Genomic DNA, 26,675 nt, shown 5'->3' on the forward strand with positions numbered 1-26,675 from the left:
GATGTGACTCAAAGTCTCCTGAGCGAGAGGTCAAACCGCACCGGGAGGCGTTTTTGGCTCTGAATGTACAGGTCATCAGAAATATTCTGCTTTTGTGGGGAGGTAGGGCTTGACAGGGCTGAGATCCCTGCTCTTCCCATGGTCTCATTTACCTTTACGAGGTGCTTTAAAAGCAGCCCGTGGGTCCCTGGCCGGCGCAGACAACAGGGCTGGCTCCAGCACGCGGACACCGAGGAATCAGCTCCGAATTAGCTGGAGAGGCGATGATCACCCTTCTCCCTTCGCGCCGTCCCTTAGGGGATGCTCCAAAAGCACCCAGGGCTGTGCGGCGTCTTTGCCACCGCGGCATCGGGACCAGCTCGGGGGACAAGGGGACACGGGTGGAGGAGGAGGAGATGAGGGACGTCCCAAGTTGGCCAACACAAGCAAGGGAAGGGTTTAGAGAAAGGGCAAGGGAACCATCTCCTGCCATCGACTGAGCCCCAAAGTCCCACTCGGGGTCCAACTGCCTCTGTCACCCCGGGCCACCCGCAGAAGGACAGAGAAGAGCGTTCGGGTTGGACCCCGCCGCCCCTTTCCTCCTCTGCCCGTTCCCACGGTGTCGCTCCAGAAAACCCCACGTGTTTCGCTGACTCAGCCGGATCAGACCATCCCATCGGCAATTTCACCACCCAGCCGCGGCCCGGCGAGACCTCCTTCCCCGCCGCCGAGCGCACGACCGCCCCGGCGCTCCGGGGAGGATGGGAGACCCGGCCGCGCGTTCGCGTCCGTTCCTTTAGGTGCGAACTTCAAAGGGCAGGAGAAAGTCAGGCAGCGTTTTCAGATCTCAGCAGCATTTTCAGGTCTTGTTGCAACACGAAACCCTTTGGTCAGAGAGCAAACCCACACAAGCGTACTGCCTCTAGCGTTTATTGGGGTATGGCACACGCCAAAGGAGAAAGGCTTCAGCAAACAAGCACAATTGTTCGCATGATCACAGGGAAAAGGTAAACTCGGAGCAAAGTGAACATTCGACAACAGCTTCTAAAGGACGCGGGTGAAACTGCGGGTGTCTCGCTTGGGGAAACACGAAAGGAAAACAAACCGCGGCGGGGGGGAAACGTCTCCAGCTGGGGCCATCACCCGGGGAACTGTGCTGTGGAGCTGGAGCCCCGGCCAGCGAGCAGCACCGAGCAGAATTGCACCAGGCGCTGGGCCGGCGCGAGGTCCCGAGCAATCCGGCTGTTCTGCAGCACCGAGGCCCCGAGCAGCTCGTGCGCCGGCCCCGTGCCCGCGGTGCCGCTCCCCTCGGGGCCTCGTCCCGTTCCCCGGGCCGCGGTTGGGAACCCCGGTGGCCGGGCAGGTCCAGCGGCCCCTGTCTGGTGCCAGCGGCTCCGGAGCCGAGCGCTGGGCAGCGCGGAGCTCAAACTGTGCTGAGAACCCCGGGCGGCAGCTGCTGAAATTGCACTTTTTTGGTGGCTTCTGAAGGATGAGGGACAGTTAAAATTAAATAGCTTCTTGTCACCTCGGTGAGGAAGGAGGGGGTGGTGGCCATCGGGGCTTTGCTTCCTTTCTCCCTTGGGTGCTGGGGGGATGCCCCGCTTGCTCAGAACCTCCGGCCGACGGTGGTGCCAGAGCCCCCCACCACCGAGCTACACCCGCCGCCCACGGAGCAGAACCCGGCCCCTCCGGACCCCACGGCCCCCCCAGCACCCAACCCGCTCCCTCCAAGGCTGTAGCAGAATCCGGCTCCGCCCGTGCTGCAGCTGCCTCGGCCGCTGCCGAACTTCATCCCTCCTCCGAGGCCCATCCCGCTGCCCACGGACGTGCTGCTGCCTCCCACCACAGCTGCGGAGAAGGACACCAGGTTACCTCTGATGCCACCACGAAGCCTGGGAGCATCCGTCCATCCATCCGTCCATCTGTCCATCCATCCGTCCATCCGTCCATCCGTCCATCCGCCCCTCCCTCCGTCCCTCCCAGCCACCGCGCTCCCTCCGGAGCAGGAATGGTACTTACAGATGCTCACGGCACTCTGGCACTCTCCGGACATCCTACAAGGAAGAGAAATGGAGCGTCAGCTCCAGCCAGAGCAGCTGGACTGGTCCAGCTCCACAAAGATGGGCTTGGTCCATCAGACCATCAGCTATAGGGCCATAGTCCATGGCTAACGGCAACACCGTGGGCTTTTAATAGAGACGTGATGTGCCATGCTCTCCCCGTTGGCTCAGCAGGACACAACCAAGCTCTCGCTGCATCCTCACCCACCTGCACTCCTCGCCCTCCAGCAGCTTCCTGTAGGTCGCGATCTCAACGTCCAGGGCCAGCTTGACGTTCATGAGCTCCTGGTACTCGCGCAGCTGCTGCGCCATGTCCGTCTTGGCCTTCTGCATGGCCGCCTCCAGCTCGGCCAGCTTGGCCCTGGCGTCCTTGAGCGCCAGCTCCCCGCGCTGCTCGGCGTCGGCGATGGAGCTCTGCAGGGTCTCACACTGGGGAACGAGACGTGCGTGTGGTGAGAGGGGCCGGGGCAACCGCTCGGACGTGAGCCCACGGTCCCAGATCGCCCGGGCTCAGCTCTTCACAAGTACAACACGTTCCATCCTGCTTACGATGACTGTTAGCAGCTTATTTGCTTTTCGGGAGGCTCTGAAGGGCATTACCAAGAGCTCACACCCATTTCTCAAAAGAAACCTCAGCCCCTACCTGTTTCTTCACGCTGTCGATCTCAGCCCGTATCCTCTGGATCATGCGGTTGATCTCGGAGATCTCGGTCTTCGTGTCCCTGAGTTTGTCTCCGTGCTTGCCCGCGGTGACCTGCAGCTCTTCGTACTGGTGGCCAGAGGTGGGAGGAGAACGTCAGGCCCGCCACGGTCTGAGCTACCGCCAGTTCCTCATCCACCGCCCCAACCATCCGCGGTCAAGCCGAGGTGTGGAGCACCCACCTTGGAGCGGTACCAGCACTCGGCCTCGGCGCGGCTGCGGTTGGCGATCTCCTCGTACTGCGCCTTCACCTCGGCGATGATGCTGTCCAGGTCCAGGTTGCGGTTGTTGTCCATGGACAGCACCACCGAGGTGTCGGAGACGGTCTTCTGCATCTGACTCAGCTCCTGGAATTCCCACCATGTCTGGATTTAGCCCCGCAGCACCACAACCCCTGTCCCCAGCGTCCCCTCCGCGGGGCGCTCACCATCTCATAGACACCCTGCAGGAAGCTCATCTCGTCCGCCAGGGAATCCAGTTTAGCCTGAAGCTCCACCTTGGTCATGTAGGCTCCGTCCACATCCTGCGGGAGAAACGGGCGCTGAGACCTCCTGCACCGCTTCATCCGACACCGAACGGCGAGCCCCGGGCGCCCCAGCGCATTGGGGTGTCCTCGTTACACCCGACGCTAACGAACCCGCGCTGGTGGAAGCAAAACGCCCTCTGAGCCAAGATGTGTCTGGTGTTAATAAAATAAAACAGGACTTTACCTTTTTGAGGAGCACGAAATCGTTCTCGGCAGCCGTCCTTTTGTTTATTTCCTCTTCATACCTGTTGAGTATAAGGAGTAGATTGAATCTGCTTGTTTTGGCACCGGCCGCTGCTGGCAACTCAACGCTGTTGGCCCCAAGACTAATGAGGGCGGCAGAAATAGAGCTGCCACGAGGGAGATTTATGGACAAGCGCCGGCACTTGGCCTCTGCGGGCGAGTCCTGGCTCCTGCGTCGCTGCCCGAGGAACCCGGACCCCCTGAGCCCTCCCGGTGCCACGGCCGCCCCGGTTCCTCCTGAAAGATCCGAGGACCCGGGTCCTCCCGTGGGCCACGTCCACCTGCTCCGGGGGCGGGCGAGCGCGGGGGGATCTCCAGCGCCACATCTGCTCTGAGCCTCAGCAGAACGAGCATGGGGGGATCTCCAGTGCCACATCTGCTCTGAACCTCAACAGAACGAGCGCTGGGGGATCTCCAGCGCCACATCTGCTCTGAGCCTCAGCAGAACGAGCATGGGGGGATCTCCAGTGCCACATCTGCTCTGAGCCTCAGCAGAACGAGCGCGGGGGGATCTCCAGCACCACATCTGCTCTGAACCTCAACAGAACGAGCGCAGGGGGATCTCCAGTGCCACATCTGCTCTGAGCCTCAGCAGAATGAGTGTGGGGGGATCTCCAGCACCACATCTGCTCTGAGCCTCAGCAGAACGAGCGCTGGGGGATCTCCAGCACCACATCTGCTCTGAGCCTCAGCAGAATGAGTGTGGGGGGATCTCCAGCACCACATCTGCTCTGAGCCTCAGCAGAACGAGCGCTGGGGCTGATCCTGCTGTGCTCAGCACTCGTCCCACCATTCCTCGCAAGGCCAGAGGCAGCAGCTCTGCGGCTCCTGCGCCGATGGGAACGGGCCCGGTTCTCACCAGACAAATCAATAAACTATGGCAGGAGAATAATCCCTTTTTTTCTGCCCCACATCGTCTTTCAAAGAAAGCCCAGAGCTTCAGGTCTTGAGGGGTATTGAGGAATACATAGAGGAGGGATATATTCCCTCCCTTGAGGAGGAATCCGTGGGGAAATCCGTGCAGAAGTTATAGCGGGGTTTAGCACCTGGTCTCATTAGTTCGTGAAATCACAATGTCATGGGTTCCTGAGTGAGGAAGATGAACAGCAGAGGGTCTGCTGCAGCGACAATCGTAACTGCCAGCAACACACGTTGGGAAACACCTTTAAAACTCAGTGGATAAGAACTGCCCCAAAACATTTTACGTTTTCTGCTCGTTGAAGCAAACCCGATATTGCCAGTGCTTGTGATCCCTTGACTTCCCCGGCTGTTCCAAGGGAGTTTTAACCTCGTACCTGGTCTTGAAGTCCTCCACCATGTCCTGGAAGCTCTTGAGCTCCGCCTGCAGCTGCTGCTTCTCGGTGGCCAGCGCGTCCAGCTGCTTCCGCAGCCGGGCCAGGAACGCCTCGAACACGGGCTCCAGGCTCCGGCCCCCGGTCCCCGGGCCCCCCTGCTCCTGCAGCAGCTTCCACTTGGTCTCCAGGACGCGGTTCTGCTGCTCCAGGAACCGGACCTGGACCATGGCGGGCGGTGGAAAGAGTCAGGTCCTCCCGAAGTGACGTTTTTGTGGATTTTTTCCCACAGTTTTTCCCATCTGGTGGGTTTGACCTTCCAGCCCGTCCCCCTCTGCAGGGTGGGACCACAGCCCGAGGACGGGGGCAAAGTGGGGTCACCGTCCCTTTCCAGTCCCACGGCCTCCAGGCAGGACAAACACAGCGAACTTCAGCACTTTGGGGTTTTCTCTTTAAAAATCGGCCAAAAGAGCCCAAGGCCTCCACCCGCGCAGCCGGTCCAGCCGCAGGCTCCTCTGGGGGTCTGCATGGAGGTCCCACCAACCAGCGCCACGGTCCGAGGAACCAGGGATCCCCTTCCCGGGCTTCTCAGGAACCCTGGGGAAGTCACTTCTCCAGCCACCACCTCTCCTGGGGGCATTTTGGGCAAGTTTGGCTCTCTGGGCGCTATTGGGTGAGCGTCTGATGGTGACTGCAACCCGCCCGAGCCATGGGGAGCTCAGCCCTCCTCCTCCTCCCAGGTCATTCTCACCTTGTCGATGAAGGAGGCGAACTTGTTGTTGAGCTGCTTTATCTCCTCCCGCTCTTGTGTTCGCACCTTCTGGATGTCGGGGTCGATGCCCAGGTTGAGGGGGGTCAGCAGGCTCTGGTTGACGGTCACCTCCCTGATGCCGCCGGGCGGGCAGGCGGGGAAGCCCTGACCTCCTATCCCACCATCAAATCCTCCGCCAAAGCCCCCGAAACCACCACCGAACCCTGCCCCAGCACCATAGCCAAAGCCTCCCTGGCCACCCGCCCCGAAAGCTCTGCAGACACCGGCGCTGCCCCCGAGCCCTCCCAGAGAGGTGCTTTTGCTCCCTCCCAGGCAATAGAGGCTCCTGCTGCTGAAGCCGCCGGCGCCGCCGGGTCCTCTGCAGGATCCGCGGGACACGGGGCCGAACCCGACCCTGTTCTTGCCCCCGAAGCAAGCGGAGCTGGAGCTGAAGCCCCTGCTGAGCACACAGGACTGGCGAGACATGGCGATGGGCCCGGGAGCTGAGCGGCGCGAGAGAAGAGCCGAGCGGCGGTTGGGAGGGAGAGGAGGTGAGTCCTGCGGGTGCCGTGCCCGGGTCCCCCTTTTTATGCGCTCAAGGTGTTGGCCGCGTGTCAGGGGAGTGGAGACACCTCTGTTTTTTCTGCTTCTCTTCATTGTTCCAGGGCTTGGAAGGACGCCCTCTTCCCCGCGCCACCGCCGTGACCTCCTCCCAGCACTCCCTCGAGAGCTGGGGGAAACAAAGCCATTGTTGGCCTTGGAAACACCACCCCAGATCGCATTTCTTTAGCTGCAGCTGTCAGCTCATCACGGGCCCGAGCGTCCCACGGCGATGACGCGGCACCACCGGCCCCACGGCTCATGGCGCCCGCGGGGACACCGGGGCAGCCGCCCCGCTCGTCCTGCGGCGCTGGGTTCGCTGAGCTCCAACGAAGCGTGGCTCCCGGCACACCCGGTGCACCCGGGTTCACCCTGGTCCGCGGAGGTTTCACTTGCGTGGTCCAGACCTCTATCACAACCAGAGAGCCTGAGCCCACCCAGGGCTATAAAACCGGCTCCGTGTCAATAAAGGGGACTCGGGGACAGTTTTAATAAGGTTTTAAAGCCATTTTAGAGCAGTGTCTGGCGTATTGAGCTGGAGGGACACGGAGGGTGCAGAACTGAAGCATCTTGATGTTCCCGTGTTTCGCGCCCTTGGCCGCAGCTCAGGGGGCTCAATCGCCGGACCTTCCCTCCTCATCCTCGCGGGGTCTCCGGCCCCATCCCCCAGCACGTGGCGCTGGGTGAAGCCGCGTTCACCCATCAGCGGCCTTATTGTTTGACAAGAAACACAGCTTAATTGCTTAACTGCTTTTAATTTCTATTGTAATGAGCAGAGGTGTGTGAGGGCGCCTTCCGACCCAGGAGCTCGTTCATCCCGCCAGGAAAGAAACTAAAATGCCGTAGAACTTTCCCCCAGAGCACAAGCTGCAGCGGAGCCGTGACAGCAGCAGCCAGGGCTGTCCTCAGCCCTTTCGCTGGAGACGCTTGCGGGACAGGTTTGGGGAACCGGTTTCAGCTCCGAACCCGTTCACCTCTCGCTATTGCTTTTTCTTTATCTTCTGCAAACAGGCGGATTTTGCTGCATCTCCCGGGGTCCGAGGGCGATTCCCCGGGGCACCCGATCTGCAGGGCGCTCAGCCCACGGGGTTTGCATTGCAAGGAACGGGGGGAGGCCTCTTCCCCCTTGGGAACGAGCGTCCTGCGCGTGGTCCCACTGGGAAACGTCCTGCGTGTGGTCCCACCGGGGAGCGTCCCACGCACGGCTCCGGGATGGGCATCTTCCCCCTTGGGAACGAGCGTCCTGCGCACGGTCCCACCGGGGAGCGCCCCACGCGTGGCCCTGGGATGAGCTGGTGGGGACGCGGTGGGGACAGCGGGAGGGAAGCGGCTCCAGTGGCCCTGGCCGGGGGAAGGGGGCGGCTGCAGCTCCCGACCTCACGCGACCGACGGAGCCGCTGAGGAAGAAAAGGAACCGGTTGGAGCCTGGGGGAGCTGCCGGGGTGCCCAGGAACGGCGCTGAGCTCCAACATGGGGGGGAACCCGGCTGGGGGGCACCTCCCAAACCCACCCACGTCCCCGGGATCAGCACGGGAACGTGGAACGGGGTGGGTTGGAGGGACCCTCAGAGGTCGCCCGTCCCACGAGCAGGGACATCGTCACCAGCTCCGGTCGCTCAGAGCCCGTCCAGCCTGGCCTGGGTGTCTCAGGGATGGTTCACCCATGGCTGTCTGGGCTCCGGGGGTGCCACCACCCGCCCCTCGGGCGCTCTGGAGCTCACTGGGACCATTAATACACCCAGAGTGGAGCTGAGGATCCAGGGTGGCCCCCAGAACCCCCAGCCCCAAGGCGGTGGCCAAGTGGCAAAGACTCACTGTGCTTGGCAAGGACCCTCAAGACTTCCCAGTCCAACCACAATCCCCCCGCCACTGCCCCCTGTCCCCAGGACCCTCGTCTGTTCCCCCCCAGGGGCGGTGACTCCAGCACTGCCCTGGGCAGCCTGTTCAAAGCCCTTTGGGGAGCAACTCACCCCAAATTTCCACCCTCAGCCTCCCCAGCACAACCTGAGGCCGTTGTGTCTCATCCCATCCGTACCCACAGGCACCCCCTGCATCCCCATGGAAGGGGGGACCAAGCCAGGGGCATCCGAGCTGCAGCCCCCGCAACCTCAACCAGGGCAACACAGAACCCAAATGCACCCGGTTTCACCCCAAAGTGGCCGTGGGACCGTGTTCAACCGGGAAAGCCGCGCTGCGCCAAGGAGCGAAGGCGCTGGAGGCCGCTCAGCGGGCGATTACCGACCGGCAAATTGCAGGGCTGGGAAAGCCAGGGAAGCAGAAGGAACAAGGTGGGTCCCAAGATCAAAGCGGGAGTTGCGGAAGACGGGGCGGCACCGCCGCGCAACGGCCCCGACACGGCTCGGAGCGCGCCCTGGGAACCGGCCCCGCGCCCGCTGCCCATCGCCTCCCCGGGGTCACCGCTGTCCCCATCACCCCCCGGGTCACCCACTGCCCATCGCCTCCCCGGGGTCACCGCTGTCCCCATCACCCCCCGGGTCACCCACTGCCCATCGCCTCCCCGGGGTCACCGCTGTCCCCATCACCCCCCGGGTCACCCACTGCCCATCGCCTCCCCGGGGTCACCGCTGTCCCCATCACCCCCCGGGTCACCCACTGCCCATCGCCTCCCCGGGGTCACCGCTGTCCCCATCACCCCCCGGGTCACCCACTGCCCATCGCCTCCCCGGGGTCACCGCTGTCCCCATCACCCCCGGGGTCACCCACTGCCCATCGCCTCCCCGGGGTCACCGCTGTCCCCATCACGCCCCGGGTCACCCACTGCCCATCGCCTCCCCAGGGTCACCGCTGTCCCCATCACCCCCCGGCGTCACCCACTGCCCATCGCCTCCCCGGGGTCACCACTGTCCCCATCACCCCCGGGTCACCCACTGCCCATCGCCTCCCCAGGGTCACCGCTGTCCCCATCACCCCCCGGGTCACCCACTGCCCATCGCCTCCCCGGGGTCACCGCTGTCCCCATCACCCCCGGGGTCACCCACTGCCCATCGCCTCCCCGGGGTCACCGCTGTCCCCATCACCCCCCGGGTCACCCACTGCCCATCGCCTCCCCAGGGTCACCGCTGTCCCCATCACCCCCCGGCGTCACCCACTGCCCATCGCCTCCCCGGGGTCACCACTGTCCCCATCACCCCCGGGGTCACCCGCTGTTCCCATCACCCACGGGGTCACCACTGCTCGTCGCCTCCCGGGGGTCACCGCTGCCCCCGGCACCCATGGTGTCACCCGCTGTCCCCATCAGCCCCAGTGTCGGGAGACGTGGGGTCAGGGGGTGTGGGGCCCCGGTGGTGCGGGGTCAGGGGGTGCGGGCTCAGGGGACACAGGGTCGGGGGGCATGGGGCTCGGGGGGTGCGGGTTTGGGGGGACGCGGGGTCGGGGGACGCGGGGCTCGGGGGGACGTGGGGTCGGGCGGCGTGGGGCTCAGGGGACACGGGGTCGGGGGACGCAGGCTCGGGGGGCGTGGGGCTCGGGGGGTGCGGTGTCGGGGGACACAGGGTCAGGGGGACGTGGGGCTCGGAGGGTGCGGTGTCGGGGGACGCGGGGTCAGGGGGTGCGGGCTCGGGGGGTGCGGGCTCGGGGGGTGCGGGGGGCAGCCCCGCGGGCGGGGCGCAGGGTGTGCGTGTGAAAACCCGGCGCTGAGCTCGGGCGGATCCCGGCCCGGCGCTAATTACAGAGCTGAGCTCCGGCAAGCCCGGTCCTGCCGCTGCACCCCGAGCCGCGCCCGGGCCCGCGGGACGAGCCCCCCCCAAGACGCAGGGACCCTGTGCCCACCCGCCCCCCCACTCGGGGTGTCCCCCCCACTCGGGGTGTCCCCCCCGCGGGGCGGCTCCTCCCCACCACCCCCCCCAGCATCACGTCCAAAGCGGACCCCGGAACGCTGATGGCCGGGGGGGCCACGAGAGGGTAATTTTGGGGTGAAGGGGCTTGTTCTGGTGGTGGATTGGGGCGGGAAAGGGGCTCCGAGGGCCCTGCGGGGTCAGAAATGGGGGTTCGGGTCCCATCGCTGGCAGGAAGGTCTGGGGGGAGCACAAAACACCCCGCAGCCCCAGAGGAACCCAGGCGTCCGGGTGAACCCTCCCGGCTCCCCCCCAGTGACCTCGGGCACCCCAAAAGGAGCAGGGATCCCCCCCAGCCCCGGGGGTACCGAGAAACACGTGGGAGCCCCCGCACGTGGGTCCGGTGAGTCACGGCCCCACCCGCGGGGCGAGCCGGGTGGGGTCCAGGCCCGCCCTGCACCCCCAGGGCGGTTTATGGGGTTCAATCCAGCCCGGGGTCCCCAAGCTGCATCCCCGCGCCTGTTTCCCCACCCAGGGCGACACCTTTTCTGGAGGGGACAGGGTTTTTCACCCCCCCGGTGCCCCTGGGTCCCACGGGGTGACGCCAGGGACCCCCGCGCTGCGCGTCCCCCCCGGTGTCCCCAGTCCCGGCAGGGTGGGGTGACACTGAAACCAGGGGTGTCACCGCAACCCCGCCCGCAACAAAGTGCCGCCCAAAACCTGCCCCCCCCGCCCTGCCCGCGGGATCGGCCCCGCCAGCACCCATGGGTGCTGGGTTCGGGGCGCCCCCCGCTGGGGAAGGGGGTGCTGCTGCCACCCTTGGGCCCGCGCCGGTGCCCGCTCCTCTGCCGCCCCCCAGCGGCCGGCGAACCCCGAAACCAGCGGGGGGGAGCGAAGTGCCTGGGGGTCCCTAAACAGCCCCCCCCGACCCGGTACCGGCCGCGCTTTGACCCAAGGGCCCCCCAGACGCTCGGGACCCCCCGGGAATGGGGTGACCGGGAGGCTCCAACGCCCCCGGGCGCCCCTTCGCATCCCACCGAATATTTAGGGGGTCCCCCCAAGCCGCTGGGGTGCGAACTGGCAGGGCGGGGGCACCGCGCATGCGCGGGGAGAGGGGACAGGACCCCCGGAGCACGTTAATTAGCTGCAGGTGGTAATTGCAGACGGCAGGTGTCACCTCCGGCCCGGGAATGGGAGCGGGAGGTTACACCCCGATTTCGGGAGCACCCCAACGCCCTGGGACCCCCCGGCCCCACAGCGCAGCCCCCCCCCCGCCGCTAAGGGGTCACCGGAGGTGCCGGGGGGTGCTGAGCCCCCCCACCCCGAACCCCCAAATGCCCCCCAGCACATCCCACGTGAGCAGAATCCGCCCCGCCCCGGCCAGCAGCTGCTGCTAATTTGCTAATTATTAACGGGCGGTCAAAGTCCCGTGTGCCCTGGCCCCCCCGGACATGGCTCTGAGCCCTTCCCGCCTGTGCCCCGGCGGCCCCGGTCGTGTCCCGTGTCCCCTGTCCCCTCAAGGGGGGGGGTGGAAAACCTCATCAAACACACCCACCCGGCTGTTCCGTGCACGGGGGGGCCGGGACCCCCAAACTGGGCTGCGTCAGCCGCTCCCTGTGAGCGCACACCAGGTGAGGAGCGGGGGCCGTGGGTGGGCACCCAGGGGGTGTCCCCTCCTCCCTGGGTGATCCGGGGTCTCACTTTTGGCACAGCGAACTCTACGGGGGGATCCCGCGGCTTTTCGGGGTGCAGCGGCAGCACCCCGGGGGCTCAACCCCTGCTGAGCCCCCCGGGAGTCCCTGTGGGGGGGGCGGCTGTGCCACGCCGGGGGTTGTGCCACGCCGGGGGTTGTGCCACGCCGGGGGTTGTGCCACGTCGGGGGTTGTGCCACGTCGGGGGTTGTGACACGCCGGGGGTTGTGCCACGTCGGGGGTTGTCACCTCGGTGCCACGGGACCCTTGGTTTGGGGGAAAATACCGCAGGATTTGGCCGGTTGGATTTTGAGTGCGACCAACCGCACCCTCGTTACGGTCAGCGCTAATGAGCTGTAATTAGCAAGGACCGGTCCTGGTGGACACGGCCCGGAGCGCCCCCGGCCCCAAGGGCAGCAGCTCCCGGCACCAAAATCTCCCGATTTCCGAGGTTTTATTCCAGCAGCGGAGCCACCGGGGCCCCCCCATTTCACACCCCCAGCACACGGGAGGGCCAGGACGGACAGAGCGGGGGTGGGGACAATGCGGGGGGTGTTGGGGACAATGCGGGGGGTGTTGGGGACAATGCGGGGGGGCAGCCCTCGGTGGGGGCCGCAGGGGCACTGGCTCAGCTCGCCCCGGGCGGGGGGAGGTGCAGAGGGTCCCCCTGGGCTGGACCCCGCAGAGAGGCCCCGGGGGGGCTCAGCTGGCCAGGACGTCGGAGGACTCGGACACCAGTTTGCCGTCGCGGGTCTCGATCTTCTTGATGACGATGGCGCGGGACTTGGTGAGGGACGAGCTCTCCGGGGCGGGGGGGGACACGGCGTAGCCGGAGCTGGCAAAGGAGGAGCTGAAGCCCCCCCCAAATCCCACGCCGAAGCCGGCAGCTGCGGGAGAGGGACCGACTGTGAGCACGGGGACACCCAGCGGTGGCACCCAAGGGGGGTCCCTGCTCCCACCTCCCACCCCCCGCCTTACCCGAGTACCCCGTCGTCTTGGTGTGGATGCTCAGATTTTGCATGCCCGACTCCAGCCTGCCAGGACAGAGACGTTTTGGGGTGGGTGTGGACAACAACATGCACCAAATATTGAGCGGGGGTTAAGGAACATGACTAAGGGCATGCGGGGGGGGCAGTGGCAGAGGGACAAGAGGTCGTCAGGGTTGTGGCTGCAGCCTGGAGCTGCGGGAGCTGGGGGAGGATGGCAGCACACCCTGAGCGTTGGGTGGGGGTCGAGGGCCTGTCCCGGTTCTGTTAAAACCGGGTTCAGCGGTTTCCCTGCCAGCTGATCTCTCCTCACCAGCCGCGCCCTCCTGAGCGTCGCACGCGCGTGTGGGTGGACGCAGCTGTGGGACGCGGGGTCGCTGATGGGGATGGACGCACATCCCGCGAGGGGGCAACAGAAGTGAACTGAAAGTGACCAACTGAGTACTCCAGGCCATTCACGTGACACTTCATACAGAACTGGGAGATCACCAGGATCTCGTCCTCTTCCCTATGGTGACATTAGGAGAGGACCTGGTAAGCCACCCCTGCGAGCTGAGGCCAGTGACAGACTGGATCCAGCTCCTCTTGGCTGCAGAGTCCAGTCCGGGACTCCGGGTGCCTGCCCTGCAGTTGCCAGGACTCTCCGGGTTGGTTTTGTGTGTTTTGTATTATTTTCTCTATTTTATCAGCAGCATTAGTAAAACATTTTTAACTTTTCCAGCTCTCTCCTCTCTGTCCTCCTTTCCCCCGATCTCCTGTACTTGGTGGGAAGTGGGGAGAGGGAGGGGCTGAAGGGGGAAAGGGGTTAACAATACATCTACCATGGTTTTATTGTCACCTGCAATCAAAACCTGACAGGGACATCCCCAAGGCCGTGTGGGGAGGCAGTGGCAGAGGGACGTGGGGTTCACAGCCCTGAGCTGTGGGTACCCGGGGTGGAGATGCGGAAAGTGAAATAAAGGACGACTACGGGATACGGGACGCGGGTCCCACAGTGTCGCCCCCTTCAGGTACCCCTACCTGCTCTCCTCGCCCTCCAGCAGCTTCCTGTAGGTCGCGATCTCGATGTCCAGGGCCAGCTTGACGTTCATGAGCTCCTGGTACTCGCGCAGCTGCCGGGCCATGTCGGCCTTGGCCTTCTGCAGCGCGGCCTCCAGCTCCGCCAGCTTCCCCCGCGCATCCTTGAGCGCCAGCTCCCCGCGCTCCTCAGCCTCCGCGATGGCCGTCTCCAGGCTGGCTCGCTGTCACCACAGGGGGACATGGAGAACGGGCTGGGGCGTCCCTCATGCCCCAGCGTCCCTGGCACTCCAGCATCCTTCGTGCTGCAGCGTCCCTCAGCCCCCATGAAACCGCCCAGTGCCCCCAGCACCCCTCACCCCTAAGAATCCCATGTCCCTGTATCCCCTGTGCCCTCCCAGCATCCCCCATGTCCCACCATCCCTCACCCCTGGGATATCGATCCCTCCTCCAATCTGGGGCTGCCAAGGGGGGTCTGTGAGGTCCAGGGGGGTCCATGGGGCCCCGGGGTGGTGGCAGTGGGGGGAGGGGCAGCGTCTCTGCACTTTCACCCCCGGGCTGGGGGGGGCTGCTCCCAGACCTGGTTTTTCAGCGCCTCGATCTCTGCCTGGATGCGCTGGATCAGCCTGTTGAGCTCGTTGATCTCGCTGCGGGTGTTGCGCAGGTCGTCCCCGTGCTTCCCCGCCGTGGTCTTCAGCTCCTCGTACTGCGGGGGCACCACGGAGATGGGGCCGCGGTCCCACCCCCCGCTGCCCCGGGGACCCCACGGAGATGGGGCCGCGGTCCCACCCCCCGCTGCCCCGGGGACCCCATGGAGATGGGGCTGTGGTCCCACCACCCCCCAGCACCCCAGAGTCGGGGAGTGAAGCGACGGGAGGAGCCTGTGGGGGGGACGCTCGGAGCTGCAACCGCTGTTGCTCCCACGCAGCAGCCGCCTGGGGGCAGGGAGGGGGCTCCGGGCTGGAGCCGCGGGAGGAGCAGGATGGAGGAGGAGGATGGAGGCGCCGCCCGCCGCACCTTGCTCTGGTACCAGGACTCGGCCTCGGCGCGGCTGCGGTTGGCGATGTCCTCGTACTGCGCCTTCACCTCGGCGATGATGCTGTCCATGTCCAGGCTGCGGCTGTTGTCCATGGACAGCACCACCGAGGTGTCGGAGACGTGGGACTGCAGCACCCGCAGCTCCTGCGGCACCACGGGGGGGTCAGGGCGGCTCGGCGCACGCGGCCCCCCCCCCCCCAGCGGCCGGACCCCCAACCTCCTCATAGAGCTGCCTCAGGAAGCTGATCTCGTCCGTCAGGCTCTCCAGGCGCGACTCCAGCTCCACCTTGCTCATGTAGGCTTCGTCCACGTCCTGGGGAAGCACGGGGCTCGTCACCCCCCGGGCCATCACCCCCCGCACAGCCGGGCCCCCCAGCTCACCTTTTTGAGCAGGACAAACTCGTTTTCCTTCTCGGTGCGGTGGTTGATCTCTTCCTCGTACCTTGGGGGAAGAGATGGGGCTTGGAGCTGGGCATGGGGGACGTGGGGACACAGGGATGCAGGGTCATGGGGACATGGGGACACAGCAATGCAGGGACACAGGACCCCCCTCGCAGTGGCAGACCCCCCATCCCTGCCCAAAGCCACCCCGACGACACCCAAAGAGGACCATCCATCCCCATCCCAGACCCCACCCCTGGGGACACGGAGCCCCCCGGGGCCATGGAGCCCGCGGCCGGCGCCAGGACTGACTTGTTCTTGAACTCCTCCACCAGCCCCTCCATGCTGCCCAGCTCGGCCTCCAGGCGCAGGCGCTCCTGGGCCAGCCCGTCCAGCTGCCGCCGCAGGCTGGCGATGTAGCCCTCGAACAGCCCCCCCATGTTGCTGCGGGGGGGCTGCTGGCTCTGCAGGAGGCTCCACTTGGTCTCCAGCATCTTGTTCTGCTGCTCCAGGAACCGCACCTGGGGTGGGGGGGAGGAAAGGGGGTCGTGTCACCCCAACACACACGGCCCGGGGTTCTGTCCTGGGAATGGGGGGCAGAGAGGCGGCAAATCCGGGGTCCTGGGTGCAAATCTGGGGCGCAAGGCTGGGGGTCCTGGGTACAAGGCTGGGGTGCTGGGTGCTGCTTTGCAAGGGGCAGACAGACCAAGGGGCCCCGGGTGCAAATTTGGGGTGCTGGGAGCAAGACCAATTGGGGAGCAAGGCTGAGGGGTCCTTTTCCAAGGGCTCCGAGGGGTCACAGTGTCCCCGGGGGGCTCAGGATTTACCGGAAGGGGCCGGGAGGTCTCCGAGGGGCTCAGGAGGTCCCTGAGAGGGTCTCAGTGTCCCCGAGGGGGTCTCGATGTCCCCAAGGGGGTCAGGATGTACTTGAGGGGTCCAGGAGGTCCCTGAGGGGTCCAGGAGGTCCCTGAGGGGGTCTCAGTGTCCCCAAGGGGGTTGGGAGGTCCCTGGAGGGGTCCAAAGGTCCCCAAGGGGCTCGGGAGGTCCCTGAGGGGCTCTCAACATCCTCAAGGAGCTTGGGGTGTGACCAGAGGGGTCTGAATGTCCCCAAGGGGCTCCAGAGGTCCCTGGGGGGGTCCCAGCCCGGCCCACCTTGTCGATGAAGGAGGCGAACTTGTTGTTGAGCGTCTTGATCTGCTCCTTCTCCTCCTTGCGCACCCGCTGGATGCTGGGGTCGATCTCCAGGTTCAGGGGGGTCAGCAGGCTCTGGTTGACGCTGACGGCCGCGATGCCGCCGCCCGTCCCCGGTACGGCCCCGGGACCCCGGTACAGCCCGGCCCCGAAGCGGCCCCCGCCGTAGGCGCCGAAGGCCGAGGCCGCGCTCATCCTCACGGCCGGGCCCGCCGTGTAGGAGCGGGAGCTGAAGGAGCGGCCGGGGACGGCGGAGCCGCTGCTGCGGACGCTCTTCCTGGTGATGGTGACGGACATGGTGACACCGGAGGGGACAGAGGTGGGCAGGGGGCAGGAAGGGGGAAAGGAGGTCAGAAAATGGAGAAGAGGGTTGGAAAATGGGGAAGGAATTTGGAAAATGGGGAAAGGAAGTTTAAAAGGTGGGAAGAAGGTTGGAAAATGGGGAAGGAAGTTTTCAAACGGGGAAGGAAGCTGGAAATGGGCAAGAAGGTTGGAAAATGAGCAGGAAAGTTGCGCGGAGGTCGCGAGCTGAGCGAGAGGGTTGCAAAAGTGTTTGCAAAAGGTTTGCGAGGAGGTTGCGGTGGGTCGGCCGCGCTGGGCTTGGAGCAGCAGGAGCAGGAGGAGCAGCAGGAGCAGGGTGGTGGTGGTTGGCGCAGGAGCAGCAGGGCGGGCAGAGCAGGGCAGGCAGAGCAGGGCAGGCAGAGCAGGGCTGGGGTTGGTGCAGGCAGGGCAGGCAGAGCAGGGCTGGGGTTGGTGCAGGCAGGGCTGGAGCCGGCGGGGCTGGAGGCGGCGGCCGCGGCCCGACCGGCAGGACGGGTTGGGGGGGCCGGTCGGGGCGGGGTGAGCGGCTCCGGTTTATATCCCCGAGCGGGGGGAGGGACCGGCGGGGGGGCCGGGGCAGCCCCGGGAAGCGGCACCTGCTGCTGCGCTTTAACCCCTTCGGGGGACCCGCCGGGACCTGCCGGGATGTACCGGGATCCACTGGGATGTGCCGCGATGCACCGGGATCCGCCGGGATCCGATGGGATGTGCCGGGATGCACCGGGATGTGCCGGGATTCGCCGGGATCCGATGGGATGTACTGGGATCCGATGGGTTGTACCGGGATGTACCAGGATCCGCCGGGATGTGCTGGGATCCGCTGGGTCGGGGCCGGATGGCGCCCCCCGGGAGGTCCCACGGGCGATGGGGAGAGGGGGGCCGGGGCGCTCGCTGGTGTCTGGTGCCCCACTGGCACGCTGAGCCACCAGGGTGCGTCCCCGGCCGTGTCCCCAGTTTATATCCCCAGCCCCATGTCCCCAACCTGAGTCTCCAGGTTTGTGTCCCCAAGCCCATGTCCCAAATCTACAACCCAAACCTGCACCTCCAAGCCCCTGTACCCACCCATTGTCCCCAACCCGTGTTCCAGATCCCCCATCTCCAACCCACAGCCCCAAGGCCCGATCCAGCTCCATCGTCTGTCCCCCTGCCCCGCTGCACAAACCCTGCCCACAAACCAGGGAAAACCCACCAAAATGGGCCTTTGGCTGGGCCGGACCGCACGAGGCACCTGCACCCATGGGCGCCATTTGGGTTCATTGGGTCTTGGGGTGGTTGTGGCTCGGGGGGTGACCAGGAATGTGGGACAGACCCATGGAGACCCCTCCTCATCCAGCCCCCATCTCCTCAGGGCAGTCTGTCCACCCCTCCATCCATCCTTCCATCCACCCCTCCATCCATCCATCCTCCATCCATCCATCCTCCATCCCTCCATCCATCCATCCCTCCATCCATCCTTCCATCCACCCCTCCATCCATCCACTCCTCCATCCATCCATCCATCCACCCCTCCATCCATCCTCCATCCCTCCATCCATCCACTCCTCCATCCATCCTTCCATCCACCCCTCCATCCATCCACCCCTCCATCCATCCTTCCATCCACCCCTCCATCCATCCACCCCTCCATCCATCCTTCCATCCACCCCTCCATCCATCCACCCCTCCATCCATCCATCCTCCATCCATCCATCCTCCATCCCTCCATCCATCCATCCCTCCATCCATCCTTCCATCCACCCCTCCATCCATCCACCCCCATCCATCCACCCCTCCATCCATCCACCCCTCCATCCATCCATCCCTCCATCCATCCTTCCATCCACCCCTCCATCCATCCATCCCTCCGTCCATCCTCCATCCCTCCGTCCATCCTCCATCCATCCCTCTGTCCCTCCATCCATCCATCCCTCCATCCATCCATCCCTTTGTCCATCCCTCCATCCATCCCTCTGTCCATCCCTCCATCCATCCCTCTGTCCCTCCATCCCTCCATCCCTCCATCCATCCCTCTGTCCCTCCATCCCTCCGTCCATCCCTCCATCCATCCATCCCTCCATCCATCCCTCTGTCCCTCCATCCCTCCATCCATCCCTCCATCCATCCCTCTGTCCCTCCATCCCTCCATCCATCCCTCCATCCATCCATCCCTCCATCCATCCCTCTGTCCCTCCATCCCTCCATCCATCCATCCCTCCATCCATCCCTCCATCCATCCATCCCTCCATCCATCCCTCTGTCCCTCCATCCCTCCATCCATCCCTCCATCCATCCATCCCTCCATCCATCCCTCTGTCCCTCCATCCCTCCGTCCATCCCTCCATCCATCCATCCCTCCATCCATCCCTCTGTCCCTCCATCCCTCCATCCATCCCTCCATCCATCCATCCCTCCATCCATCCATCCATCCCTCTGTCCATCCCTCCATCCCTCCGTCCATCCCTCTGTCCATCACTCCATCTGTTCTCCATCCCTCTGTCCATCACTCCATCTGTTCTCCATCCCTCTGTCCCTCCATCCACCCCTCCCCCTGGGACAGATCCACCCCCCCCCGAATCCCCAGACCCCCCAGTCCAGCGCTTGGCTCAGCGTCCCCTCGCTGAAGCACACGGGGGTGGGACCCTCCCGAGCCCCCGCCTATGCACGGGGAGCGTTCTAAGGCCACCAAAGCTGGGACGTGCGGGAAGGGACGGGGTTTGCCTCCCCGCCACCCCCGGGGGCTGAAGGCGGCCGCGGCCTGGGGAGGGAGCTGGGAGGTTATCCCGCCCCCCCGGGACCTCCGCCCCCCCGGAGATCTCTCCATCGCAGCCCCCGGAGGCCGCTCCATCCCGCCCGGCTCCTCTTATCACGCAGGAATTCGCATTCCAGGCAAATACCTCCCTCCCCACTGAGACACCGGGGCGGGGGCGCCAGGTCCCGGCCGGACCCCCCGAGCCCCCGCGGGCCGGCAGGACAAGCTCAGTCCTGGACCACAGGCCGAGCCCCGCTCTGCTTCGCCCCCTTCCCTGGGGGGCAAACGGGACAGGGAGGGGGCAGAGGAACATCCCCGCCACCCCCAAAAAGCCACCCTGGGGGAACCCCGAATCCACGCACCCCGCGGGTGGGCGGTCACGCCATGAATCCCCCACCCCGGTCACCCCGCGTACAGAGCCCCACTGCACCCCACTTCCCGGGGGCCGGGAGGGAGGGGAGGGCGGCGCGCCCGGCCGCAGCTCCATCGCTCAGGAACGCAGCGGTTCTGGAGCCCTGGGGGCACGGGGTGTCCCTGGGGTGTCCCCGGGGTGTCCCTGGGGTGTGCCCGGGGTGTCCCCACCGCCCGGGGGACATGGGGGTGGGTGGTGGCCCTGGGGGTCGGAACCTGGGACCCCCCGCTCGGCAGCTCCGGCGCCTCCATTTCCTCGTCCCCGCTCGTCCCGTCCCCCCCGCGGTGTCACCCTCAAAGGAGCCGAAATGGCGCAGGTTTGGCAGAGGGACAAACCCCGCGGCGGGAGCGGAGCCTGGGGCAGGAACGGGGCAAAACGGGGCAAAATGGGGCGGGAACGGGGCAAAATGGGACTGGAACGGGGCAAAGTGGGGCGGGAACGGGGCAAAGTGGGGCTGAAATGGGGCAAAATGGGTGAGGAACAGAGCGGGAATGGGGCAGAATGGGGCAAAACGGGGCGGTGGTGACCAAAGGGACGCAGGGACAGGAGACGGGGACAGAGCCCCAGATTTCTCAGGGAAAAGGGGCCGGAGCGGGGCCCGGATGGGCCCCCCAAGCGGCCCTGGGTACCGACCCCCAGCTCTGACTCAGCCCTGTACGGCCCGGCCAGAGCAAACACGGGCAGGGCCGGGAATGCGGGGGCGGAGGCTGCGGGACCCCCCCGTGTGTCCCCCCCCCCCCACGCGTGTGTCCCCCGCCGTGCAAAGTGCAAAGGTGCGGGGTTGTGCACGGCGGGGGGGGCTGCGGGAGGGTTCGGTTGTGCAAAGGTGTGTTTGTGCAAGGGCTCCTGGAACGCGCCGGCGCCTGGAAACGGGCGCTTGTGCAAAAGTGCGCGGTCGTGCAAGGGGCGCGTTTGTGCAAAGGAGCGTGTTCCTGCGAGGGGGCACGCTCGTGCAAAGCTGTGCGCTCGTGCAAAGCTGTGCGCTCGTGCAAAGCTGTGTGCACGTGCAAGGTGTGCGCTCGTGCGCGGCGCATCCCCGTGCAGGGTTCACGCTCCCGAGCGCTGCGCCGGGTGACCCCCCCACCCCCCCGCCTCAGGACGCTCCGTGTCCCCCCCCGGAGCCGCCGCTGTGACCCCGCTGGACGTGCCCCCCCCAGCCCGCGGGGCCGAGGCTCCGCAGATAACGCTGGAATTTCCCCGCCCCGCGATGCTCCGGCCGCGCCCTGGATCAGCCCCGGGGCGATAAGGGCTGGGGGGGAGCCCGGGGGACACACCCCCCCCAGCGGGGTGCCCCTGGTCTGGGGGGGAGCCCGGGGGAGGATGCCTGGGTCCCCCCTCCCACCTGGGAGAGCCCGGGCAGGATCCTGAGCGGTTGGGCGGGGCGAGGCCCCCGGGCCGCGCCGGGACTGTCCCCACGCCCCACGGGGGTCCCACACCGACCCCGCCCCGGACCCCCAGGGACAGGGGGGTCCTGCCGCCCCCAGGGGTGGGGGGATGTGGGGCTGGCGTGCAAAGGTGGGGAGAGCTGGAGCTGGGGGGGTCCCCAAATTGCGCGGGAGCCCCAAAACACATGGGATCCCCAAAAATACGTGGCGCTGAGCCTCGTCCCAGGGCCCCTCAGCGCCCCCCAGATTATGGGGCAGCCCCCCCTCCACCCCCCAGGAACAAAGCGTTGGGCCGGCTCCAGCCCCACCTTCCCGCGCGGGGCCGGAGCGGGGCCGTGGGGAGGGGCCGTGGGGCCGCCCCCTCCTCGCCCTGCTATAAATCGCAGCCGTCCCTCCGTCCGTCCGTCCGTCCGGCGCCGTCCGTCCACCCGTCCCGCTCCGTGGTCCCGCTCCGCGGCCGCTCCGCTGCCCCGCACCATGAGCTACTCCCGCAGCACCGTGTACTCCAGCACCCACCGCTCCGGCGGCGCCCCCGGCTCCAGCGCCGCCCGCCGCTTCGCCCCCCTGGGCAGCGCGGCCAGCGTGTACGCCGGGGCGGGCGGCTCGGGCTCCCGCATCTCCGTCACCCGCACCAGCACCCTGAGCAGCTCCGGGGGCGGCTATGGGGCCGGCTATGGGGCCGGCTATGGGGCCGGCCTGGGGGGCAGCGTGTTGCTGTCGGGGTCCGGCGTGGTGGCCAACGAGAAGGAGGCGATGCAGGACCTCAACGACCGCTTGGCCACCTACTTGGAGAAGGTGCGGAGCCTGGAGCAGGAGAACCGGCGCCTGGAGGTGCAGATCCGCGAGGTCATGGCCAAGAGAGGCCCCAGCGCCCAGGACTGGAGCCACTACTGGGACGTCATCGAGGAGCTGCGGGACAAGGTGGGGTCCCCACGGCCCCGCGGTGCGCGCGGGGTCCCCAGCGCAGGTGGTGGCAGCGGGGGTTAAGCATTAACCCGGCGGCTGGTGGGGCTGGGTGGACTTTGCACCCCCAGGATGTCACTGGTGTGGGGCTGGACGTCCCTGGGGGCTTCGCTTGGGGGGTGAAGGGACATGACCAAGGGCACCGGGCAAGGCGGTGTCAGAGGGTCCAGCGAGCCCCACACCCCCCAGCGCCACCTTCCCAAGGTCACCCAAACCCCAGCCACACCCGTCCCGGACGCCTGGGTCCCCACGTGAACCCCCCCGCTTTATCGCGGTTTTTCCGGGGCGAGGCTCCCCCACCCCCGCGGGAGCGCGGCAGCTGCCAAGGTGGCACCTGTGCGGGTGACGTGGTGACACGGCGCTGGCGCGGGCGGTGACACGGCGCTGGCGCGGGCGGTGGCGCGGGCGGTGGCGGGGGGCCCGCGCCCCGGTGACGGTGTCGTGTCCGCGCGTCCGTCTGTCCCCCCAGATTTTCGGGGCCACGGTGGACAACGCCCGCACGGTGCTGCAGATCGACAACGCGCGGCTGGCGGCCGACGACTTCAGGGTCAAGTGAGGGACGGGGGACGGGGGCGGGAGTGGGAACAACGGTGGGACTGGAGTGGAAATGGGGTTGGGATTGGGAATGGGAATGGGAATAAAGGTGGGATTGGAATGGAAATGGGGTTGGGGATGGGAATAAAGGTGGGAACTGGAGTGGAAATGGGGTCAGGATTGGGACTGGGCTTGGGAATGGGAATATGGATGGAAATGAGGTTGGGAATAGAGATGGAGATGGGGATGGGAATGGGGACAGGGACAATGAACGAGGAATGGGAATGGGGACAGGGACAGGAATGGGGACAGGGACAGGAATGGGGATGGGGACAGGGGTGGGACAGGGATAAGAGCACAGATGGGGTCAGGGACAAGGATGGGGATGAGGACAGGGACAGGAGCACAGAAGGGGACGAGGGCAAGGCTGGGGCTGGAGATGGAGATGAGGATGGGACAGGGACGGGGATGGCGGGCAGGGACGGGGATGGCGGGCAGGGACGGGGATGGCGGGCAGGGACAGGGATGGCGGGCAGGGATGGGGATGGCGGGCAGGGCCGGCGGGCAGGGATGGGGATGGCGGGCAGGGACGAGGATGGCGGGCAGGGACGGGGATGGCGGGCAGGGACGGGGATGGCGGGCAGGGATGGGGATGGCGGGCAGGGACAGGGATGGCGGGCAGGGACGGGGATGGCGGGCAGGGATGGGGATGGCGGGCAGGGACAGGGATGGCGGGCAGGGATGGGGATGGTGGGCAGGGACAGGGATGGCGGGCAGGGACGGGGATGGCGGGCAGGGATGGGGATGGCGGGCAGGGATGGGGATGGCGGGCAGGGCCAGGGCCGGCGGGCAGGGATGGGGATGGCGGGCAGGGACGGGGATGGCGGGCAGGGATGGGGATGGCGGGCAGGGCCAGGGCCGGCGGGCAGGGATGGGGATGGCGGGCAGGGCCAGGGCCGGCGGGCAGGGATGGGGATGGCGGGCAGGGACGGGGATGGCGGGCAGGGATGGGGATGGCGGGCAGGGCCAGGGCCGGCGGGCAGGGCCGCGGGCGCTCAGCGCGGTGCTGCAGGTACGAGGCCGAGCTGGCCATCCGCCTGTCGGTGGAGAACGACATCGCGGGGCTGCGCAAGGTCATCGACGACACCAACATGGCGCGGCTGCAGCTGGAGGGCGAGATCGAGGCGCTCAAGGAGGAGCTCATCTTCATGAAGAAGAACCACGAGGAGGTGGGGGCGGCCCGGCCAGGGGGGGACAGCGGGGACCCCGCGGTGACACCGGCTGGGGGGGGTGGCGGGGACCCTGCGGTGACACCGGCCGGTGGGGGTGGGATGATGGGGACCCCGCGGTGACACCGGCTGGGGGGGGTGGCGGGGACCCTGTGGTGACACCGGCCGGTGGGGGTGGGATGATGGGGACCCCGTGGTGACACCGGCTGGGGGGGATGGTGGGGACCCTGTGGTGACACCGGCTGGGAGGGATGGTGGGGACCCCGCGGTGACACCGGCTGGGGGGGGTGGTGGGGACCCTGCGGTGACACCGGTCGGTGGGGGTGGGATGATGGGGACCCCGCGGTGACACCGGCCCCTCGCTGCCCCCAGGAGGTGAAGGCCCTGCAGGCTCAGATCGCGGACTCGGCGCTGACGGTGGAGGTGGACGCGCCCAAGTCGCAGGACCTGGGCAAGATCATGGCCGAGATCCGCGCGCAGTACGACGCGCTGGCCCAGAAGAACCTGGAGGACCTGGAGAAGCAGTGGGGGCGGCAGGTGGGGCCGTCCCCCATAAAACCTGCACCCCGGGGTCCCCAGGGCCCTGCGTGATGCTCCACGGGGATTCTTCTCTTGGGGGTGTCAAGCCAAGGGGTGGGGACGGCACCCAACACAATGGGGGGGGGGTCATCTGGGGGTCCTGACAGGAGGGGGAAGCCCAGTGTGGGGGGTGTTCCCCTGGGGGTCCCCAGTGTGACATGGGGCACCCCATGAGGAGCACTCAACCAAATGGGGTCCTGGCCCAAAAGCGGGGACAATCCTGGGAGACCCCCATCCCATAGGGGACCCCAGGGGCCGGCGGGGACCTTCTCCAAGAGGGTTCTGGTCCAACATTGGGACCTTTATGGGGTGACCCCACCCCATAGGGGACCCCAAGTCTACAGCGGGGACGTTCTCCAAGGGGTTCTTGGTGCAACGCTGGGGACATTCCCCAAGGGAACCCACCCCAGGGTGACCCCCCACGCTCCACCCTCCATGCGTTGGGGTGCGCGCTGACCCCCGCCCCCATGTGTGACCCCCAAGATCACCGAGAGCACCATCGAGATCACGCGGAGCAGCAAGGACGTGGACACGGCGCGCAGCACCGTGCTGGACCTGCGCCGCACCGTGCAGACGCTGGAGATCGACCTGGACTCCCTGCGCAACCAGGTGTGTCCCCGCGTCCCCGTGTCCCCCACATCCCCCACATGTCCCCCGCGTCCCCCCCGCGTCCCCTGCATCCCCCACATGCCCTGCGTCCCCCTCGGCCCCCCGGCCCCCTCATCCCCCGCATCCCCCATGTCCCCTGCATCCCCCATGTCCCCTGCATCCCCCATGTCCCCCTCGTCCCCCGCATCCCCCTCGTCCCCCGCATCCCCCACGTCCCCCGCATCCCCCACGTATCCCGCATCCCCCTCGTCCCCCGCGTCCCCATGTCCCCCACATCCCCCTCGTCCCCACGTCCCCCACGTCCCCCTCGTCCCCGCGTCCCCCCGGCCGCCCCGGCCCCGGCGCGGGCTGAGCGCGGTGCGCCGTGCGCCGTGCAGAAGGCCGGGCTGGAGGCGGCGCTGCTGGACGTCGAGAGCCGCTACGGCGCGCAGATGGAGCAGCTGCAGGCGCTGGTGCTGCGCGCCGAGGCCGAGCTGGCGCAGCTGCGCTCCGAGCTCCAGCGCCAGGCCGACGAGTACCAGGCGCTGCTCAACGTCCGGGACAAGCTCCAGGCCGAGATCGCGACCTATCGGCAGCTGCTGGAGGGCGGGGAGGAGTTCAGGTGAGGGCCGGGGGGCACCGCGGGGGCCGGGCCGCCGGGAAGGGGGGGGCTGGTGGGCCGGGGACAGCGGTGGCGTCTCGGGGATGGGCGCTCCAGGTCCCGGCAGCCGTGGTGCTCTGGGGACAGCGAGGGGACCGTGGTGGCATCTCGCAGGGACGAGCCCCAGGTGACATGATGTCCCAGCTCCGTCCTTCGGGACACTCTAGGGGACAGTGGTGGCATCCAGAAGGGATGAGTCCCAGGTGATGGGATGTCCAGGTCCCTTCACCCTCAATTCTCTGGGGACAGCCAGGGGACAGTGGTGGCATCCAGAAGGAACGAGCCCCAGGTGATGGGATATCCAGGTCCCTTCACCCTCAATTCTCTGGGGACAGCGAGGGGACAGTGGTGGCATCCAGAAGGAACGAGCCCCAGGTGATGGGACGTCCAGGTCCCATCCCTCAGGGTACCCTGGGGACAGTGAGGGGACAGTGGTGGCATCCAGCCAGGATGAACCCAACCTGCTGGGATGCGCCAGCCCCATCCTCCATGACCCTCCAGCTCCGTCACTTCTCGGTTCCTTGGGGTGACACTGAGAAAGGCAGGGGGGTGACACCTCCGAGGGGGCGGCACAGGGAAGGGGCACCCCGGGGTGTGCCCCGCCCCCTCAGCCGTCCCCTGGTCCCCCCCCAGCCTGCAGGACGCCCTGGAGAAGGAGACCACCAGCACCACCACCCAGCGCAGCACCCAGCGGCTGCTGGACGGGAAGGTGGTGACCGAGACCAAGGAGGTGAAGGTGCGGACGTACTGAGCCACCCTGGGGACCCCCAGCACCCCGGGGACACCTGGAACGCCGGGGACACCTGGAACGCTGGGGGGGCCCCCTGGCTCCCCCCACCAATAAAATGGCAATTTCACCCCTGGGGGAGATGGCTCATCTTGGTGTCTTTGCCTTTCGGGAGAGGGAACAGGGATGGGGCTGCGGGGAGGCAGCTGGAGGGGGAAACTGAGGCACAAGGGGGCAGTGAGGGGCTGGAGAGCCTGGGGGTGGACAGAGGGATGGACGGACGGACAGACAGGTGGACAT

General features: G+C 66.9%; 3 protein-coding genes and 1 long non-coding RNA gene across 6 annotated transcripts; 2 read left to right on the top strand and 2 right to left on the bottom strand.

Annotated features, from left to right (window-relative positions):
* Window positions 1-918: 918 nt before the first annotated feature.
* LOC136113672 (keratin, type II cytoskeletal 4-like) lies at window positions 919-6,123 on the bottom strand. Its single transcript, XM_071799791.1, has 9 exons — window positions 5,552-6,123; window positions 4,804-5,021; window positions 3,450-3,510; window positions 3,167-3,262; window positions 2,922-3,086; window positions 2,683-2,808; window positions 2,248-2,468; window positions 1,999-2,033; window positions 919-1,827 (listed from the first exon to the last, which is right to left on the bottom strand). The coding sequence occupies exons 1-9, from the start codon at window positions 6,035-6,037 to the stop codon at window positions 1,586-1,588; spliced, it is 1,650 nt and encodes a 549-aa protein (XP_071655892.1). The 5' UTR covers window positions 6,038-6,123; the 3' UTR covers window positions 919-1,585.
* A 5,949-nt stretch (window positions 6,124-12,072) lies between these two features.
* Window positions 12,073-17,989, bottom strand: LOC136113746 (keratin, type II cytoskeletal 8-like). Of its 3 annotated transcripts, none has more exons than XM_065858956.2 (10): window positions 17,221-17,989; window positions 16,210-16,525; window positions 15,370-15,578; window positions 15,058-15,118; window positions 14,894-14,989; window positions 14,656-14,820; window positions 14,219-14,344; window positions 13,642-13,862; window positions 12,614-12,669; window positions 12,073-12,522 (listed from the first exon to the last, which is right to left on the bottom strand). In XM_065858956.2, exons 1-10 carry the CDS (start codon window positions 17,814-17,816, stop codon window positions 12,338-12,340), a joined length of 2,031 nt encoding a protein of 676 aa, XP_065715028.1. In that variant the 5' UTR covers window positions 17,817-17,989; the 3' UTR covers window positions 12,073-12,337. The 3 variants fall into 3 exon arrangements, with proteins under 3 accessions (XP_065715028.1, XP_065715030.1, XP_065715029.1); XM_065858958.2 differs by having other exon boundaries at window positions 17,166-17,286; XM_065858957.2 differs by lacking the exon at window positions 17,221-17,989 and having other exon boundaries at window positions 16,210-17,114.
* Window positions 12,336-13,341, top strand: LOC139825722 (uncharacterized). Its single transcript, XR_011735965.1, has 2 exons — window positions 12,336-12,693; window positions 12,938-13,341. It is a non-coding gene; the product is annotated as an uncharacterized lncRNA (long non-coding RNA).
* A 3,301-nt stretch (window positions 17,990-21,290) lies between the features above and the next one.
* Window positions 21,291-26,514, top strand: KRT18 (keratin 18). The gene is made up of 7 exons (XM_065858977.2): window positions 21,291-22,015; window positions 22,527-22,609; window positions 23,664-23,820; window positions 24,193-24,357; window positions 24,883-25,008; window positions 25,386-25,609; window positions 26,282-26,514. Exons 1-7 carry the CDS (start codon window positions 21,344-21,346, stop codon window positions 26,397-26,399), a joined length of 1,545 nt encoding a protein of 514 aa, XP_065715049.1. The 5' UTR covers window positions 21,291-21,343; the 3' UTR covers window positions 26,400-26,514.
* Window positions 26,515-26,675: the final 161 nt, after the last annotated feature.

The sequence above is a fragment of the Patagioenas fasciata genome, chromosome 28, assembly GCF_037038585.1.
Source record: "Patagioenas fasciata isolate bPatFas1 chromosome 28, bPatFas1.hap1, whole genome shotgun sequence".
NCBI lineage: Eukaryota > Metazoa > Chordata > Aves > Columbiformes > Columbidae > Patagioenas > Patagioenas fasciata.